Raw genomic sequence first — 18715 nt, 5'->3', positions numbered from 1 at the left:
TGAAGAGGGAGCTAGCTGTTCATCAGAGCCTAATGCCAGATTCAGGGGCACTGCCCACTCAAGAGTGGGTCAGACCTCCTGCCTGCTTTCCATGTGGACACAGCCCAGTGGAGCAGCCAACCTGTAGAGAAAAACCGGGCTGGGAGAGACTCTATCCTTGGCCATCCTCTCCTGTGGGCCCTTAAGATGATAATCTGGGCTTGGGGAGCAGATGCCATCAGAGAAGTTGAGGCTCATCCTTTCTCAAGAATACAAAATCCTTTTAAGGCAACGTGTCCCGCCTCTCCCGGCCATATAAGGGCAGCTTTGGTATAATAGCTTCTACAAAATAAGCCCCACCCAGAGCCAAGCTGGCTTTGGCTTTGGCTTGGGCCTCCTGCCAGGGCAGGGCACCTGTCAGACTGGCTTAGGCCAGTTTGAGTGAGTTGGCCTCTGGTGCCTGCATTTCTACCATGCTGAGTTCCTCAAAGGTGACCTGTATACAGGGAGAGGAGAATGTACGGAAGCTTTTTTCCAACTCATCCTCCAAGGGGCCCGCAGGGTGATTCTCTTTCACCAACAACGACCTTGGAGTTGAAAAGGGAACAGCAAGATTAACGAATGTCTGAGATGCAACCACACAAGCTGGACAAAATTTCGGTTAAGCAGCCTCAGGTAGCCTCCGAGCCCCATTTTTATGTAAGTCTGAGCGAGCGCAGATGGGCGTGTCCTGCTGCTTCTCGGTCACGCCCATCCCGCTCTCTCTTGCTCACATTGGCGAACGGCATTTTTGGGGCATGTCCAATCAGCAGTCCCCGCCCCGATGCGCTTATACATCGGGGCGGTTCCGTGCGCGCCTGCCTAGTAGGGCGGGCGGTGGGCTTCTGCACTGTGACCCCCGTGAGAGTAAGATGAACGGGACGCGGAACTGGTGTACCTTGGTGGACGTGCGCCCGGAGGGGCAGACCGCGGTAAGAGAGAGCCGCGCCGCCTCCCCCGCCCGGTATTCTCGATTTCCAGTTCGGTCCCTCCCGTGCCCCGCGCCGAGTTCGCTGACATCACCTGGGGCCGGCTTGGTGCCATCGGCTCCTCGTGGCGCTTCTCTTTCTCTTTTTCTACCCCCGCGTGGATGGCAGTGGGGTCCTGGGGAGTCGCGGCAGGAAGGCTGTTTCGAGGCTCGGGGACTCGGGGCATCCCTGCCGTCTGGGAGGACACTGCGGCTCCTGCCCGGGACCCCGCGCGAGTATCCGGTGCGCGCTACTCAGGCGTCCTGTGAGCAGTAGATTGGGTCGTAGGAGAAATGAGCTCCTAGAACGGGATCTCTGCTCTCTTTGTACTTTGGGTCTCCGACGGGGGAGATTAGGCTTTTCTGTGGGTCCTGGCGGTGTCAGAGGCCCTTCAAAGAACTTAATGGTGCTTTGGGTGGTCGTTAAGAAGACAAAGGGTAGAGAGTGAAATCCTAGGGCTTGGACCGAAGGGTGGGGCGGTAGGACTCCAGGTACACCGAGAGTGGCCAGGAACTCCACCTTTCTCTGGGAGGAATGGGGCTGTCCGCTTGGGGGTCACCTCTCTGCTCGGATTTCTTCTTCCCCTTGCAGTTCTCCTGGCTCCTCTTCCCCCGTGGGCCAACCGGTAGCTTCCTGGGACGGTTTGTTCACTTTGTTTCCGGGTCCAGCTACCAAGCCCCGGGCAAGTGAATGAAGGAGATGCCATAAACCAGGCTGGAAAGGGAAGGGAAGTGACCCTCGCGAGAGCTTCCGGACCTAGTGAGGGTGGGGGAGAGAGGGGCGTTCTCCAGCGGTAACACATCTGCTCCGCTCCCCTCACTCCCTGGCTCCCTGTCCTTGTTCTCCTCCCCACCCCAGGTGACCATATGATTTTTCTCCTCCAGAGGCAGAGGAAGGTAACTTGTGGCTGAATGTTTCTAGGCTTTGCTGGGGAACTTGACCCAGAATGAGTGTGTACTGTTTCATCGATTTTCAAGCTATTGTGGGTGAGAGTGAAATGGGAGCCAAGTTCTGGGGAGTTTGTATTCCTCCATTTCCCCTCCCTCCACTCTGTATCTGATTCCCTTCCTGGGTTCCAGTCTCAGCATGCCCCCTGGGGGAGCTAACCCAGCTGCACCCCGATTATGGCTCTTCAAAATAACTCAAAATAACTGGTAGAATAGTTTCTCATTTCAAGTTTAGAGTACAGATGATCACTTAATTCTGTTCACAGCCCCCACTCCATGTCTGCCCAGTCTGAGTGTTTCTGCCCACATTACAGGTCTTGATACTGCCTAACCCAGCGCTCCCCCAGCAATGCAACTCTGAAGATAGTAAAATCCGTCCTCTATTATGGCAGCCCCAACACCTACTGTGTGCTCTTACTCACTATTTTGGAATGGTTGAGACAGGGAAAAGAGTATGAGGAAAATAAAGGAGAGGGGTGTTGGGCTTCTTTTTGTTGGCTGCAAAAAAGAGATCGAGAAAGGTCTTAAGACCAATGTATTGGTACTGTTGAGAATGATTTGACACACTCTTCTGTCCCTTGATATTTTGTTGCCTCGTGGGGGAGAAAGAGTCAGTAGGAAAATAGTGAGCAAGGAATTCAGTCCGGCAGTATCCAGCCATGGATTAGTTTGAAGCTAATCAGAGATCTCTAGAACAAGGGGAGATAGAAATTCCCTTTATTCCTTCTTCCATAGACTGGACTTTAGAGGTATTTTACTTCAAAGCTGTGAATGAAAAGCATTGCGGGAATCTGTTCTTGGAGACATTCCTGAGCTGTTAAGGAGGGGGAGGAGGTGGTAAACAATCAGTCAGGCGATAGGCTTTGTCCCTGGATTCCTGTCCTCTGAAGCCTGAAGAAAGAATTTATGGCTCTGGACAGTCTCCAGGAAGCTGTAGTATATTCACACCATCGAGTGAGTGCTCAGTGCATGCTCAGAGTGAGTGAATGAATATGTAAATGAACAGATGTTTCTCCTTGGTGTCAGCAGTGTAGACAATTTAACTGACTAGTGTGTCCTAGTGGGAGTGAGGAACCTGGGACTCTGTTGGTGTTTCCCTGCCAGCAAGGCCGTGTGTGTTGGTGCATCACACTTGGACGTGGAAATACGGCTAATACCTCTCTGGATTATTTTTATTGTTGGAGGCAGATGCAGCAGGTACAGTGAGCCAATGTTTTTCATACTGCAGATCATCACTACCAGTGGGTCTGAAGTCAACTTAGTGGGTTAGAACCCTAGCATTAGAAAAGAAATGGATTCCGATTATATGACATTCTGGACTAGGCAAAACTGTGGAGATAATAAAGAGATCAGTGGTTGCCAGGAATTTTGAGGGGAGAGGAATAGAGCACAGAGGATTTTTTTTTTTTTTGGTCCTAACCCACAGAATGTACATTATTCACTTTACTTGAGTGAACCCTAAGGGGAACCATGGATTTTGGGTGATAATGATGTGTCAGTGTGTAGGTTCATTCCTGATAACAAATGTGCTGTTCTGGTGAGTGAGATAGGTAATGGAGAAAGCTATGCTGTGTGGGGATAGGGAGTATATGAGAAATCTCTGTACCTTCCTGTCAATTTTGTTGTAAATCTAAAACTGCTCTAAACAAAATAAAGCCTTCAAAACAAAAGAAATAGAATTAGCACTATCAGAGTGTTAGGGTGGACATTTTTAGCAAAAGTTTTGTTTCAGTTATATGTATGTATACATAATATATGTGTGTGTGTGTGTGTATGCTTACTAGATCTTGAGGTAAAATTTTTTTTAGGTCAGAGGAGTTTGCAAGCCACTGTAGTAAGTTATAATGGCAAATAGAAACACAAACAAACCTCAAACATTTTTATTAGACGTTCCCGTCAAGTTCCTTTGGTTATAAGCAGCAGAGAGGGACTCTAGCTAACTTAAGCAGAAGAGGAATTTATTAGAAGGAAATGGGCAGTCACAGAATGTAAGGGAAAGCTTAAAAAAAAAAAGTGCGAACCAAGGCTGTTCGCATTGGCAGCACATATACTAAAATTGAACCGATAAGGAGAAGATTAGCATGGTCCCTGTGCCAGGGCAACATGCAAAGCTGCGAAGCGTTCTGTTTGTCAGTGGTATTATAATAGCAGTCAGTGGCGGCAGCTGCCAGCTACGTTTGTGGTGGACATAGCGTAACTATAGAGTTGTCACAGCACTGCGTGGCATACCTGAGACTAATGTAACATTGTGTCAACTGTACTTCAATGAAAAAAAAGTGTGAACCAGGAGAGTCTTGGATCTGGCTAAGTGGAAGGAACTAATGGAGGGTTTCTACATCTGGGTGAATTGGTTCCAGGTGTTTTTGCCATTCTGTTCAAGATTCCAAGGAGAGGGTGTCATTGGCCCCTCACCCACCTTGGCCAGGGCGATACGGGGTTCCTTGATGGATGGGCCCACCAGATTATCCTATAAAGGAGGGAGATTGTGCAAAGCAAAACCCAAGTGCTGTTACCGGTAGAGGAAGATGGAAGCTGTGTGGCAAAAGCAACAGAAGTTCACTACATTAGATTTTGGTTTGAATGATCTGTTTCTTTCTTTTAAAAAAAAAAAAATTTTTTTTTTTTTTAAATTAAGTAGGCTCAGTTGCCTGGGTGCCTCAGTCATTAGGCATCTACCTTCGGCTCGGGTCATGATCCCAGGGTTCTGGGATCGAGTCCTGCATCGGGCTTCCTGTTCCACGGGAAGCCTACTTCTCCCTCTCCCACTCCCCCTGCTTGTGTTCCTGCTCTCGCTCTCTCTCTCTGTCAAATAAATGAATAAAATCTTTAAAAAAAAGATTAAGTAGGCTCCATACCCAATGTGGGCTTGAACTCACGACCCTGAGATCAAGAGTTGCATGTTCCACTGACTGAACCAGCTGACTGAGCCAGCCAGGCACTCCTCTTCCTTCCTTCCTTCCTTCCTTCCTTCTTCCTTCCTTAGGCACTTTCTTTCTTTCAGATTTTATTTATTTATTTATTTATTTATTTATTTATTTATTGAGAGAGAGAGAGCACAAGTGGAGGCAGAGGGAGAGAGAGAATCTCAAGCAGACTCCACGCTCAGTGCAGAGCCCGACTTGGGACTCGATCCCAGGACTCTGAGATCATGACCTGAGCCTAAGTCAGATGCTTAACTGACTGAGCCACCCAGGTGCCTTTCTTTTCTTTCTTTCTTTCTTTCTTTCTTTCTTTCTTTCTTTCTTTCTTTCTTTCTTTCTTTCTTTCTTCCTTCCTTCCTTCCTTCCTTCCTTCCTTCCTTCCTTCCTTCCTCCTTTCTCTCTCACTCTTTCTTTCTTTCAAGATTTTATTTATATGGGAGAGCACGCGCGAGCATGAGCAAGGGGGGAGGGCAGAGGGAGAAGCTGACTCCATGCTGAGATTGGGGCCCAATGTGGGGCTTGATTCCAGGACCCTGAGATCATGACCTGAGCCGAAGTCAGATGCTTAATTGACTGAGCCACCCAGGCGCCCCTCTTTTTTCTTTATAAATCATTTTTCAGTCAAAGGAATATATGTGCCTGGTTTTTAAAAGATTAATATTATCAAAAGGCTTTTTAAAAGAAACTAGCAAGCAGTTTCCTACCCCAAGCCCTGCCCCATGGGAGAGACCACTTTCAACTCTTAGCCCTTTTGTCTGGTATTTACCCCCATGTTTCTAAATAATATGCTTAGAGTGATACTTCTTGATTTATCAGTTTTAGACATCTGTTGACTTCCTGCTGTAGGAATTATAGGAAAGTTTATACTCCCACCCCTTACATACTCTCTTTCCCTTCTCCCATCCTCCTAGTATATTTACATCACAATTTTTGGCTAAACTATCATTTCTGTTAATAACATTGTGGTTAAGAGCCCAGTCCTGGAAATCTGACCCTACAGTGGGGCTGTAGTCAAGGCTTTGATGTTTCCTTTGCCTAAGATGATTTCAGTAAATTACTTAATCTTTTCCGTCTTAGTTTCCTCATCTATAAAACAGGGATAATAATTGCACCCTTCTAAGGTTATTGTGAGGATTAAATAAAATAATGTATGTGAAACATTAAGCACAGTGCCTGGAACACAATAAGTGCTCAATGCTAGCTGTTATTTTCTGTTTGCTCTACTTAGTGGCTTAGATGAGACTGTTTTAGCCTCTTGTGAGACCCTGCCCAAGGGATGGAGGAAGAGTCTGGGAACTCTGGTCTGGTCAAGGTTTGCTCCTTCTCATTATCTTCACATTTATGCTTATCTGTTCCTTTCCCCTTGCCTCTGCCAGTGGAGGATCTTGAGGATGAGAAGGGGCCTGTAGTAGGCCCAGAGTAACCTTTGCTAGTACCAACTCACGCAGGACTGGTCTTAGAGGAGTGATGGTCAGGATTCATATTTTAGTATCCTGCTCTAGGCCGCTTTCCTCTTCCTCCTTTTTCTGACTCATGGCCTAGGCAGCTGATGTCCCATGATGCTCTGGGCTCTTTGGTAAGATGATTCCCTTTAAGTAATCTATCAGTGTTACCCTTCCTCAGAATATTTACATTTTTTAATCTCTAATTTTTTTGTCTTTGAAAGATTTTATTTTATTTTATTTTTTTAAAGATTTTATTTATTTGACAGAGAGTGAGAGAGCACAAGCAGGGGGAGCAGCAGAGGGAGAAGCAGACTCCCCGCTGAGCTGAAGGCAGACGCTTAACCGACTGAACCACCCAGGCACCCCTCTAATTTTTTTTGTCTTGATCATTCTTGGCCAGAGAGTTTCTCTCAACAATGCCTGGGTGGATTTGGAATTTTTTCATCAGCCTACAGCTTGAACCTTTGTCTTTACCCTGGAACAGGTGTTTTTCTTTTAGGATCTCAGAAGCTGAATTAGTTTAATACCAAGTCTTTCCTGAGCTCCATTCTTTAAAAAAATTTTTTTTGGGGGAGGGGGTGCCTGGGTGGCTCAGTCGGTTAAGCATCTGCTTTGGCTCAATTTATGATCCCCAGGTCCTGGGATCGAGTCCCTCGTCGGGCTCCCTGCTCAGTGGGGAGTCTGCTTCTCCCTCTCCCTGCCTCCCCCCACTTGTGCTCTCTCTCTCTCAAATAAATAAATAAAATCTTTAAAAAAATTAAAAAAAAATTTTTAACTAAAGCTATGATTTATTGAAGGTTTACTATGGGCCTAATTTTTCTGTAACTACTTTAATGAGCTATACTTCATAGACTGCACAAATAACCCATTTAAAATGTACAATTCAGTGGCTTTTAGTGTAGTCACTGAGTTGTACAGTCATCAACACAATCACTTTTAGAACATTTTCTCTAGCCATAAAGAAATCTTGATCCATTAGCAGTCAATCCTCATTTTCTCTTAATCCCCCCAGCCCTAGACAACCACTAGTCTACTTTCTTTCTCTGAGATTTCCTGTTCTAGGCATTTTATGTAAATGTAATCATATAATGTGTGATCCTTTGTGACTGGCTTCTCTCAGTTAGCATGATGTTTTTATGGTTGATCCATGTTGTAACATGAATCAGTACTTCATTCCATTTTATTTTATTTTGTTTTTTGAAGATTTTATTTATTTGAGAGAGAACGTGAGAGCACAAGTGGAGGGGGAGGGGCAGGGGCAGAGGGAGAGGTATAAGCAGGCTCCCTGCTGAGCAGGGAGAAGGACGGACTGACTGGGACTGACTTGGGGCTTGTTCCCAGGACCCTGGGATCATGACCTGAGCCGAAGGCAGACGCTTAACGACTGAGCCACCCAGGCGCCCCTGGACATCTATTTTAATTTCTTTTGGAGAGATAAACCTAGGAGTGGGATTGCTGGGTCAGAATATCTTTATTTTGAAAGAGGATTCCTCTGGAGTCACTGGTACTCCAGAGGAATGAATGAATTCCAAAATGCTGACAGCACTGGCTCTGTGACCCCAGGGCGGGGAAGAAACTCCTGGGCAGAGGGACCTTTCAAGTTTGGTGACTGCCTGTTCCTTCCACTCAGGACACCTGTCCCCAGCTCAGCCCGTAAATTCCTCCTCACACCATTCCGTCTCCCCCATCCATCGCCAGATTCTTACTTTCTAGAGTACTACAGCTGATGTCTCCAAGCCTGCCAGGAATCTGGGGAATCCTGAGCTCTGCCAGAGGATCTGGGATAGGAGGCTTAGCCAATCACCTGGCATTTGGCGCCATATTTTTCTGGGGTGGGGGATGGGGTGTTCATCCAGATGGTTTCGGTTCCAGACACATATACTCAGCAGGTGAGACGAGCTTCCCCGCCTGCCGGTAATTATGGTACATGCCTCTCTGGGTCACAATGCAGAGTCTTGTGAAATGCTTTTGTTTCTTAGGGGTGGGGAGGCTTAGTTAGGGGAATAGGTATGTGCCAGGGAGGCTGGTGGCCTAGGTTTAAGCCTGGCCAGCAGGGGCAGGTAGAGGAGAAGAAAATAGAGGGTATGATGGAGATGGGTAGATGAAGGAAGAAAAAGGAAATGATTTTCTAGGGTCTGGAGGCACAAAAGTAAAAAATGACAAAATGACGAGAGGAGGGAGCACTGCCCCTCCATCCCAGGCTGACTGAGCACCTGGCGGGTTTCCTGGAGACCGACTAGCTCAGCAAAAGGGTGTCTTCTTCAGAGTTGAGCTTTCAGGAGCCCACCTCCCTCCTTTTTTTTTTTTTTTAAACAAAATTCACATTTTATTTAGGTTGAAATAAACTATACAAAATTGATTTTCTTCACCAAAAATAACAGCAATATTTTCTGTATTATTCCTAGATAAACAACAAAACACTTATTTTTGTAGGTTTTCCAGGTTTTATTTGTAAATCAAGACGAGGCAGTAGAAATAGTCATGGAAAAAGAGGAAACCAGACACATCAGTTGTCAATATCCATGGCCTCTGATCCTGTCTTGAGCATGAACGGAGGTGTTCAAGCCCACCTCCCTCCTTATACACACTCACTGTTAGGGCTCTTCTGCCCCGGCGGTTGCCTGTGCCAGGTCTCCAGGTGATGAGAAAGGCTGCCCCATTTAGGGTGCCACCCTAAATCCTTTTGCTCATTTCACCTCCCAATCACCCTGGTCAGCCCTCTGCATGGTGTTTGTCCAGCCCATGCCGCTGGGCAGGTAGCCAGACAAAAAGCAGACACCTGTTTTGTTGGCTAATCTGTGGGGAGGAGTGGAATAATTCTTTGTGTCATACTTGACAAAGGGCCATCTCTGGCCTAGAGAGCCCAGTAGAAGGCAGAACCAAGGCTGCCCAAAACCTGAGAGTGGAGTGGCAGCCAAGGGAGGGTAAGCCCCAACCACCCTGTCTGGCCCTCTTTGACTTTATTGGGGCTTTCCTTGTGCTGGCCTCTTGGGAGCCAGTGTTTCAAGCGGCTGGCTATTCCCATTTCTCAGGGGATAGGACTGAGGGACAGAGTGATGGAGGAATGGGTTATAGAGTGAAGATGAATTAAGGATGCTGGCTTCCAGCTCAGGGACAATCTCTACTGCCCTTACTTCTTCTTAGAAAGACCCTTGACCCTCCCCTGCCACCCATGCTCATGGCCCCCATAGCAGCCTAGGGAATAGGAGCAATAATTTCCTATAGATCTGTCCCCTATCACATGAGCCTGGGGTGTGAGAACCTCTGGGGCCTCCCTCTTTATCTCCCTATCATTTCCCCACAGCGTCTTGATCTCTAACCCCTCAGCTATGTGTTTATCCCCTCCCTGCTCTGAGGAGTGACTCACAGCTGGAGATTTGTTTGAGAGGCTGCCTGTAATTTGGAGGTGGCTGGGCTTCTCCCCAAGAATGTTTATGAGGTTAGAGGCTGCTTACCTTGTGATTAGCTGCTTCTTTTTCCCTAGAGAAGGCTCTGCTTCTTATCTTGCCTTTCAGAGAGTGCCCAGTGGGACTTCCCTGCTAGACATTTTGGGGTATTCCTAAAGCTCCCTGGAACCTTCTCATAGCCCTGAGATCACTCCAGCTCCAGAAAACAGCTAATGGCACCAGGCAGAGTTGGGCCTGGGTTTCCCTCCTTAGCTCTGGGCTGGGGTTGTGGTTTGAGGTTCATGGCCTTGCAGACTGGATTCTCTGGTTCTGGAGGCTGAGGTGGCAGAGAGAACCCTAGATTTGTTCACAGGCTTCATTTAGACAATTTGGCTCACCCACCCTCCTCCCCGTGTCTTCCCAGAGCTCCTTGGGAAAGTAATGCTGTCTCACCTTTGTGAAGTGATTTATGGTTTGCAAAGCACTTTCACACTATCCTACATCTCTACCTGTCCTGCGTTAAATGTAGGCAGGGTACCTATTATCACTACCATTTTGCAGATAGAAAACAGGCCCTAAGAGATAAAGTGATTTGCTCAAGGATTAATAGGTGTCAGTTTGACTCAGACCCCACCTCCAACTCCAAGTTTAGCACTTTTTCTTGCTTTCTCTTAATTTAGATATTTTACTAGACCAGTGCTGCACAAACACATTTTTGTTGCTAAAGTTTAAAACACTGTAGAAGCATGGACTGAAAGTCCCTTTACTCCTTTGTCCTTCTCCTGTTTAATGTGTATAAAGTCAGTGCTTCTTCCATGTGCTTACATTCTAGAAATGCCCTGTGGCATGGTGGTTGGGAACACTGACTCTAGAGCTACAGGACCTGGGTTTGAATCCTGGCTCTGACCCTTGCTAGTTATATGGCCGTGGGCAAGATACTTAACGTCTGTGCCTTGGTTTTCTCATCTATAAAATAAGGATATTGATAATAATATTTACCATATAGTACTATTATGAGGATTAAATGAGTTAATATATATAAAGCACTTAGAACAGAGCCCAGTAGGGCTCAGCACATAGTAATTGCTATATATAGGAGTTGACAATTACTGTAAACATATATATATGTACTTAAATAAATAGGAAGTCATTTTTTTATGAATTAGTGCCTTGCTTTTTTCCTACTTTATCTTGGAGATCATTTTCTGTCAGTTCACAGAAGTTTATTTTTTTATTTTTATTTTTTTTAAAGATTTTTTATTGATTTATTTGACAGAGAGAGAGACAACGAGAGAGGGAACACAAGCAAGGGGAGTGGGAGAGGGAGAAGCAGACTCCCTGCTGAGCAGGGAGCCCGATGCGGGGCTCAATCCCAGGACCCTGGGATCATGACCTGAGCCGAAGGCAGCCGCTTAGCCGACTGAGCCACCCAGGCACCCAGAAGTTTACTTTTTTTAAAAGATTTTATTTATTTATTTGACAAAGACACAGTGAGAGAGGGAACATGAGCAGGGGAAGTGGGAGAGGGAGAAACAGGCTTCCTGCTAAGCAGGGAGCCCGATGTGGGGCTTGATCCCAGGACCCTGGGATCATGACCTGAGCCAAAGGCAGACGCTTAACGACTGAGCCACCCAGGCATCCCCAGAAGTTTATTTATCAGCAGTGTAGTATTCCATAGTGCAGATGATACCATACTTCATTCACTCACTCACCTACTAGAGGATAGTTATGCTGTTCCCAGTTTGTAACTATTGTAAACAGTACTGCCGTCAACAGTTTGACACATGTATCTTTGGGCAAATGTGTGTGGATTTTCATAAGGCATATTCCTTTTTTTTTTTTTTTTTTTTAAAGATTTTATTTATTTGACAGAGAGAGACACAGCGAGAGAGGGAACACAAGCAGGGGGAGTGGGAGAGGGAGAAGCAGGCTTCCCACCGAGCAGGGAGCCTGATGTGGGGCTCGATCCCAGGACCCTGGGATCATGACCTGAGCCAAAGGCAGACCTTAACGACTGAGCCACCCAGGCGCCCCTCATAAGGCATATTCCTAAAAGTGGAATTACTGGGTCAAAAGGTTTACAAAATGTGCAAATACTTTTTATTAATATTGCCAAATTCCCAAAATACTTGTATAAACTTACACTCTCTCTAACAATATATGAAATTACTCTTTCTTCCTGCACCCTCACCAATCCTGGATATTATCAGTATCTTTTTTTTTTAAAGATTTTATTTATTTATTTTGTGAGAGAGAGAGAGCATAAGCGAAGGGGAGGGGCAAAGAGAGAGGGAGAAGCAGACTCCCTGCTGAGCAGGGAGCCGGACTCAGGGCTCCATCCCAGGATCCTGGGATCATGACCTGAGCCGAAGGCAGATGCTTAACTGACTGAGCCACCCAGGTGCACCAGTATCTTTAATATTTGCCAATTTGTTGGTCTACAAATGCTATTTCTGCAGGATTTACATGAAGAAAAGTCCATTGCTTTACTGAGAGCAAGAAAGAAGGCTTGTGTATATGGGAAGCTTTAAAGCAGAGCAATAAAATGGACAGCTGTGCACTGAACACTCAGCTTAAGAAATAGAACATTACCAATCTTTTTGAAGCCCCTGGGGTCCTTCCTAGTTCATAACCCTCTCCTTCCTCCACAGAAGTGATCACTGACTCGAATTTTGTGTTTATTTCCTTGCTCTTTGTTATACTTTTCCTACATGGACAAGTGATATAGTGCTTGAGTTGACATATTTTGAACTTTATATTCATGATATTATCTATATTCTCTAGCTTGTTTTTTTTTTAAAATTAATTAATTAATTAATGAAAGTAATCTCTGCACCCAATGTGGGGCTTAAACTCATGACCCTGAGATCAAGACTCACATGGTCTTCCGACTGAGCCAGCCAGGTTCCCCTTCTATAGCTTGCTTTTAAACTTACCATTAATTTGGAGATTCATTCATGTCGATACGTGAAGCTGTAATTCAGTTATTTTCACAGATGAATACTAGTTCATTGTACTAATATGCCAGAGTTTATTCATCCTTTTTCTTGTCAGCGGATCATCTGGGCTGTTGAAAGTGTGTAGCCGTTACAAACAATGCTGCTGTGAGCATATATGTGCATGTTTCCTCTTTACACTTCTTTTTCTTAATTTAAAGATTTATTTATTTATTTGAGAGAGAGAGAGAGCGCGCATGAGTGGGAGGGGCAGAAGGAGAGGGAGAGACATTCCCAAGCTGACTCCAAGGGCTGAGCTCGGAGCCTGACTCAAGGCTTCATCTCACGACCCTGAGATCACCTGAGCCGAAACCCAGAGTTAGAGGTTTAACCAACTGCACCACCCAGGTGCCCCTACACTTCTTAAATCTATCAATTTAGTGAAATTCTCCCCAAGATGATAACTCATTATTGTTTTAACTAACATTTCCCTAATTACTGGTGAGGTTGAGCATCTTTCATATATTTTTAAATTTTACATTAAAATTTTTTCCAATAATAGATTTTATTTAACCCAATATATGCAAAGGTTATCATTCCAAGTGATCAGGATAAAAAGAAATTATTCAATTTTTTGTACTATGTCTTTGTACAGAACATCTCTATTTGGACTGGCCACATTCCAAGTGGTCGATAGCCACATGTGGCTAATGGCTACCATATTGGATAATATAGCTCTTGATAGTGAATGGCTTGACTTAACTGACCCAACTCCCTGTATTCAGACCAAACCTCTACTTTATCAATCCATATGTCCCATCTATCTACCAACTGATCTATTTATTTATACATTAAACTTTTAATTTTATTATATCATTATTTTTAATTGAAATATAATTGACACACCTTGTGATATTAGTTTTAAGTGTACAGCATAGTGATTCAATAAGTCTATATGTTATGCTGTGCTCACAAGTGTAGCTACCATCTGTCTCCATGCAGAGTATCTTTTCATATGTCTATTAGCTACTTATATTTCTTCTTAGAGTTACCTTTCTTAGCCTTTGCTCATTATTTTTGTTTCCCCTCTTTTTATGTTTGCCTTTTCCAGTATTCCATATTGCTTCTCTAAACTGAGAAGTTTGAGTTTCTCATAAGAAAGGGAATTGGGGAAATCCTTGGTCTCATCACCTGGAATTGATGCAGTGTATATTTTTTGAGAACCTACTTAGTTCAGACACTGTGCTAAATAAGCTTCTGATTTTACTGGAGGAGTTGCATGAATAAGTAGTTATAAAGGAACGGGATCATCGCTATAGAGTAGTATGCGGTGGGTGCCCTTTCTCTCTCTCTCTTTAAGTAAACTTTTTATTTTGGAATAATACTAAGTTAAGTTTATAGGAAAGTTGCAAAGATATTACAGAGAATTCTCAATATACTCTTTGCTCAGTTTCCCCCAATGTTAATATCTTATGTAACCATGGTCCTGGGATCGAGCTCTGTGTTGGACTCCATGCTCAGTGTGGAGTTTGCTTGAGATTCTCTCTCTCCCTCTCCCTCTGCCCCTCCTGCTTATGCTGTCTCTCTCTCTCTAAAATAAATAAGTAAAATCTTTAAAAAATAAAATAAAATCTTTAGGGGTGCCTGGGTGGCGCAGTAGGTTATGAGGCCGACTCTTGGTTTTCACTCAGGTCGTGATCTCAGGGTTGTGAGAAGAAGCCCCATGTTGGGCTCTGTGCTCAGTGCAGAGTCTGCTTAAGACTCTTTCTCTTTGCCCCTCCCCCATGTGCTCTCTCTCTCATTTTTAAAAATAAATACGTCTTAAAAAAATTAGATCTTTAAAAGAAGAAAATAAAGAGGCGCCTGGGTGGCTCAGTTGGTTAAGCATCTGCCTTCAGCTCAGGTCATGATCTCTGGGTCCTGAGATCGAGCCTGACATTGGGCTTCCTGCCCAGCAGGGAGTCTGCTTCTCTCTCTCTCTCTTTCTCCCCCCGCCCTGCCCCTCCCTACCACAGTTCTCTCTCTCTCAAATAAATAAAAGCCTTAAAAAAAAATTTGGTTGTATGTATGTATGTAAGTAAGTAAGTAAGTAATCTCTACACCCATCCTGGGGTCAAACTTTCAACCCTGAGATTGAGTTGCATGCTCTACCAACTTAGCCATCCAGGTGCCTCTATCCATTTTATTCTTGAACATTTGGATAAATTCTAATTTTTGGCTATTATGAGAAATGCTACTGTGAACATTCTAGTATCATTTTTTTATGAGTAGAATTTTTTTGTTTTTAGGGGGAACATAGGTATACATTTCTTTTTTAAAAATTGTTTTATTGTTATGTTAATGACCATACATTACATCATTAGCTTTTGATGTAGTGTTCCATGATTCATTGTTTGTGCACAACACCCAGTGCTCCATGCAGAATGTGCCCTCTTTAATACCCATCACTGGGCTAACCCATCCTCCCACCCCCCTCCCCTCTAGAACCCTCAGTTTGTTTCTCAGAGTCCATCGCCTCTCATGGTTCGTCTCCCCCTCCGATTTCCCCCCCTTTATTCTTCCCCTCCTGCTATCTTCTTCTTTTTTTTTTTTTCCTTAACATATATTGCATTATTTGTTTCAGAGATACAGGTCTGTGATTCAACAGTCTTGCACAATTCACAGCGCTCACCATAGCACATACCCTCCCCAGTGTCTATCACCCAGCCGCCCCATCCCTTGGGTAGATAACTGGCAGTAGAATTGCTGTGCTACAGGGTTTGCAAGTGTTCATCTTTGGTAGATGTTTCCAAGGAAATTATGGTAACAAGCAATCCCACCATCAGTGTAGGAGAGTTCTAATTGTTCCATAGCCCCCAACGATTGTTTTTTGCTCTCATTTGTAGTCTTTCTGATGGGTATTTTGTAGTATTGCCTTGTGGTTATTGTCTAGCTCTTTGGTGACAATGACTAATGAGACTGAACCCTTTTCAGATGTTTATTGACCATTTGGATATCCTCTTATGTGATGTGTCTTTTGAAGTCTTTTGTCCATTTTTCTGTTGGGCACCTGCTTTCTCTCCCTTTCTTTCCCTCCTTGCCCTTTCTCTCTCTCTCTTTCTTTAAGTAAACTTTTTATTTTGGAATAATACTAAGTTAAGTTTATAGGAAAGTTGCAAAGATATTACAGAGAATTCTCAATATACTCTTTGCTCAGTTTCCCCCAATGTTAACATCTTACGTAACCATGGTACCTTTGTCATAACTAAGAAAATTAATGTTGATACAAGACTATTAACTAAAGTATAGGTTTTATTTGGATTTTGCCAGTTTTTCCACTAATGTACTTTTTCTCATCCAGGATTCAGTCCAGGAGACCATGTTGTATTTAGTCTTTTTGTTTTATAGGAATTCTTAATATATTCTGAATATTCTTTGCCAGATATATAGAGTGAATACCTTCTGCTCTGTGGATTGTCATGCACTCTCTTTTGATGAACAAAAGTTCAAAATTTTAATATAGTCCAATTTATCAAATTTTTTATGGGGAAGATATTTTTTGCTTTTTACATTTAAATCTGCAATCCAGGGACACCTGGGTGGCTCAGTCAGTTAAGCTTCTGCCTTCAGCTCAGGTCGTGATCCCAGGGTGCTAGGATCGAGTCCCACATCAGGCTCCTGCCTGCCATTACCCCTGCTTGTGCTCACTCTCTCTCTGACAAATAAATAAATAAAATATTTAAAATAAATAAATAAATAAATATGCAATCCACTTGAAATTGATATTTGTATATGGTGTGCGGTAGAAGTAAATATACATCTTTTTCCAACAAGACTCTTTTACTTTAGCGATAAGCATATGCTATGGCAAATATTTTGAAGAGGAGCATTGCATCAAATTTTGAGGAGCAGTACATCAAATTTTGAGGAACTGGAACTTTTGTTTATGTGTTTTAGTCACTATATTTTCACTTAAGCATCATACTGTCCATCTTACCAACTAATACGCTAAGGCTGAGGGAGAATAAATCAATACACACAAGAAATGAAAGCCAGAATCAGTGTTTGAGCACAGGTCCAACTGTTCCAAATGTGATTCTTTTTCTGCAAAGACGAGAGAAAGTCATTTGGGCTTGAGGGGTAACAGACGAGGCAATAAATTTGGTGGTAATCTAGGTACTATTGTGTATCATCTCATTCTAACTGTCAAAAGAAAATATATTTTCCGAAATAAAAAAATAAATATATAAGAAATAAAAAGAGGGGTGCCTGGGTGGCTCAGTCGTTAAGCGTCTGCCTTCGGCTCAGGTCATGATCCCAGGATCCTGGGATCGAGTCCCGCATCGGGCTCCCTGCTCCGCCGGAAGCCTGCTTCTCCCTCTCCCACTCCCCCTGCTTGTGTTCCTTCTCTCCCTGCCTCTCTCTCTCTGTCAAATAAATAAATAAAATCTTAAAAAAAAAAAAAAGAATTTGACAGTAATCTACAAAAGTGGGGGCAAGGGAGGGGGCTTAGTTTGAATACCTAAGTTTATTTAGTTTAATCTATTCAGTGGCATACTAGTGGTCATTAAGAGCCAGTTTTGAAGAATGTTGAGTATGATGGAAATTAACAATGTAATTTTTAAAAAAATTTTTTATTGTTATGTTAATCCCCATACATTACATCATTAGTTTTAGATATAGTGTTCCATGATTCATTGTTTGTGCATAACACCCAGTGCTCCATGCAGAACGTGCCCTCCTCAATACCCATCACCAGGCTAACCCATCCTCCCACCCCCTCCCCTCTAGAACCCTCAGTTTGTTTTTCAGAGTCCATCGTCTCTCATGGTTCTTCTCCCCCTCCGATTTCCCCCCCTTCATTCTTCCCCTCCTGCTACATTCTTCTTCTTTTTTTCTTTCTTAACATATATTGCATTATTATTAACAATGTAATATTAAAGGGAAAAAGCAAGTATATAACTTTGTACAGTAGTATGTTTTTAAAAAATAGGCGTAGAAAGATTATAAGGAATACACTAACATTTTTTTTTTTTAAAGATTTTATTTATTTATTTGACAGAGAGAGACACAGCAAGAGAGGGAACACAAGCAACAGGCAGAGGGAGAGGGAGAAGCAGGCTCTCCGCTGAGCAGGGAGCCTGATGCGGGGCTCGATCCCAGGATCCCGGGATCATGACCTGAGCCGAAGGCAGACGCTTAATGACTGAGCCACCCAGGCACCCCTCGTTTGTTGTTTTTGAGTGTTACCTGTTTGTATAGACTTCTAATGATTGCTCAGGGTATTACACTTGTATAAGTATAACTTATCACAGTCTACCAGTTGCCATTTTACCAGTTTGAGTGAAGTATAGAAACCTTACCTTCCTTTACCCTCCCCCATTCATAATAAAATTAATTTAAATATTACCTCTATGTACTTTTATTTATTTATTTTTTTAAAGATTTTATTTATTTAGAGAGTGAGAGAGAGTGGGAGAAGGGAAAGAGGGAGAGGGAGACAGAGAATCTCAAGCAGATTCTCCACTGAGCGTGGAGCCTGAGTGGGGCTTGATCTCACTACCCTGAGATTGTGACCTGAGCTGAGATCAAGAGTTGGAAGCTCAGGAGCACCTGGGTGGTTCAGTGGGTTAAGCGTCTGCCTTCTGCTCAGGTCATGATCCCAGAGTCCTGGGATCGAGCCCTGCATCAGGTTCCCTGCTCAGCAGGAAGCCTGCTTCTCCCTCTCTCACCCACCCTGCTTGTGTTCGCTCTCTTGCTGTCTCTCTCTCTGTCAAATAAATAAAATCTTTAAAAAAAAAAAAAAAAGTTGGAAGCTCAGCTGACTGAGTCACTGAGGTGGCCCCTCCTCTGTGTACATTTAGAACCTAATCAGACAGTGTCATAATTTTATCTTCAACCATCAAACGTATTTTAGAAAGCCCAAGAGGAGAGGGAAAACCTATTGTATTTAATGATGTTTTTGCTTCCATGTTGTTTCTGTCTTTCTCATGTTCCAAAGTTTCTTTTGTATTGTTTCCTTTCTGTTTGAAGACCTTTTACAGCCTTTTTTTTTTTTTTAAAGAGGTAAAGGGAGAGAAAGCTCTCGAAGAGGGGAAGGGCAGAGGGGGAGGGA

The 18715-nt window shown here is 43.7% G+C and overlaps 1 protein-coding gene and 1 non-coding gene across 6 annotated transcripts in view; both read left to right on the top strand.

The window, feature by feature from the left end:
• Positions 1-815: 815 nt before the first annotated feature.
• TUFT1 (tuftelin 1) overlaps positions 816-18715 on the top strand; it is a 43837-nt gene continuing 25937 nt past the window's right edge. Inside the window, exon 1 of one of the 5 annotated variants that reach the window (XM_078072438.1) lies at positions 816-950. In XM_078072438.1, coding sequence (XP_077928564.1) covers positions 891-950 — 60 coding nt within the window. In that variant the 5' untranslated portion in view covers positions 816-890. Of the gene's footprint in view, positions 951-2994; positions 3131-18715 lie in introns of those variants that run through there. The other 4 variants (XM_078072437.1, XM_078072439.1, XM_078072436.1 and 1 more) reach the window with 4 other exon arrangements.
• On the top strand, positions 3962-4066 carry LOC118552392 (U6 spliceosomal RNA). Its single transcript, XR_004925511.1, has one exon. It is a non-coding gene; the product is annotated as a U6 spliceosomal RNA (small nuclear RNA).

The sequence above is a fragment of the Halichoerus grypus genome, chromosome 5, assembly GCF_964656455.1.
Source record: "Halichoerus grypus chromosome 5, mHalGry1.hap1.1, whole genome shotgun sequence".
NCBI classification, from domain to species: domain Eukaryota; kingdom Metazoa; phylum Chordata; class Mammalia; order Carnivora; family Phocidae; genus Halichoerus; species Halichoerus grypus.
This window is presented reverse-complemented; position numbering and strand designations above follow the sequence as displayed.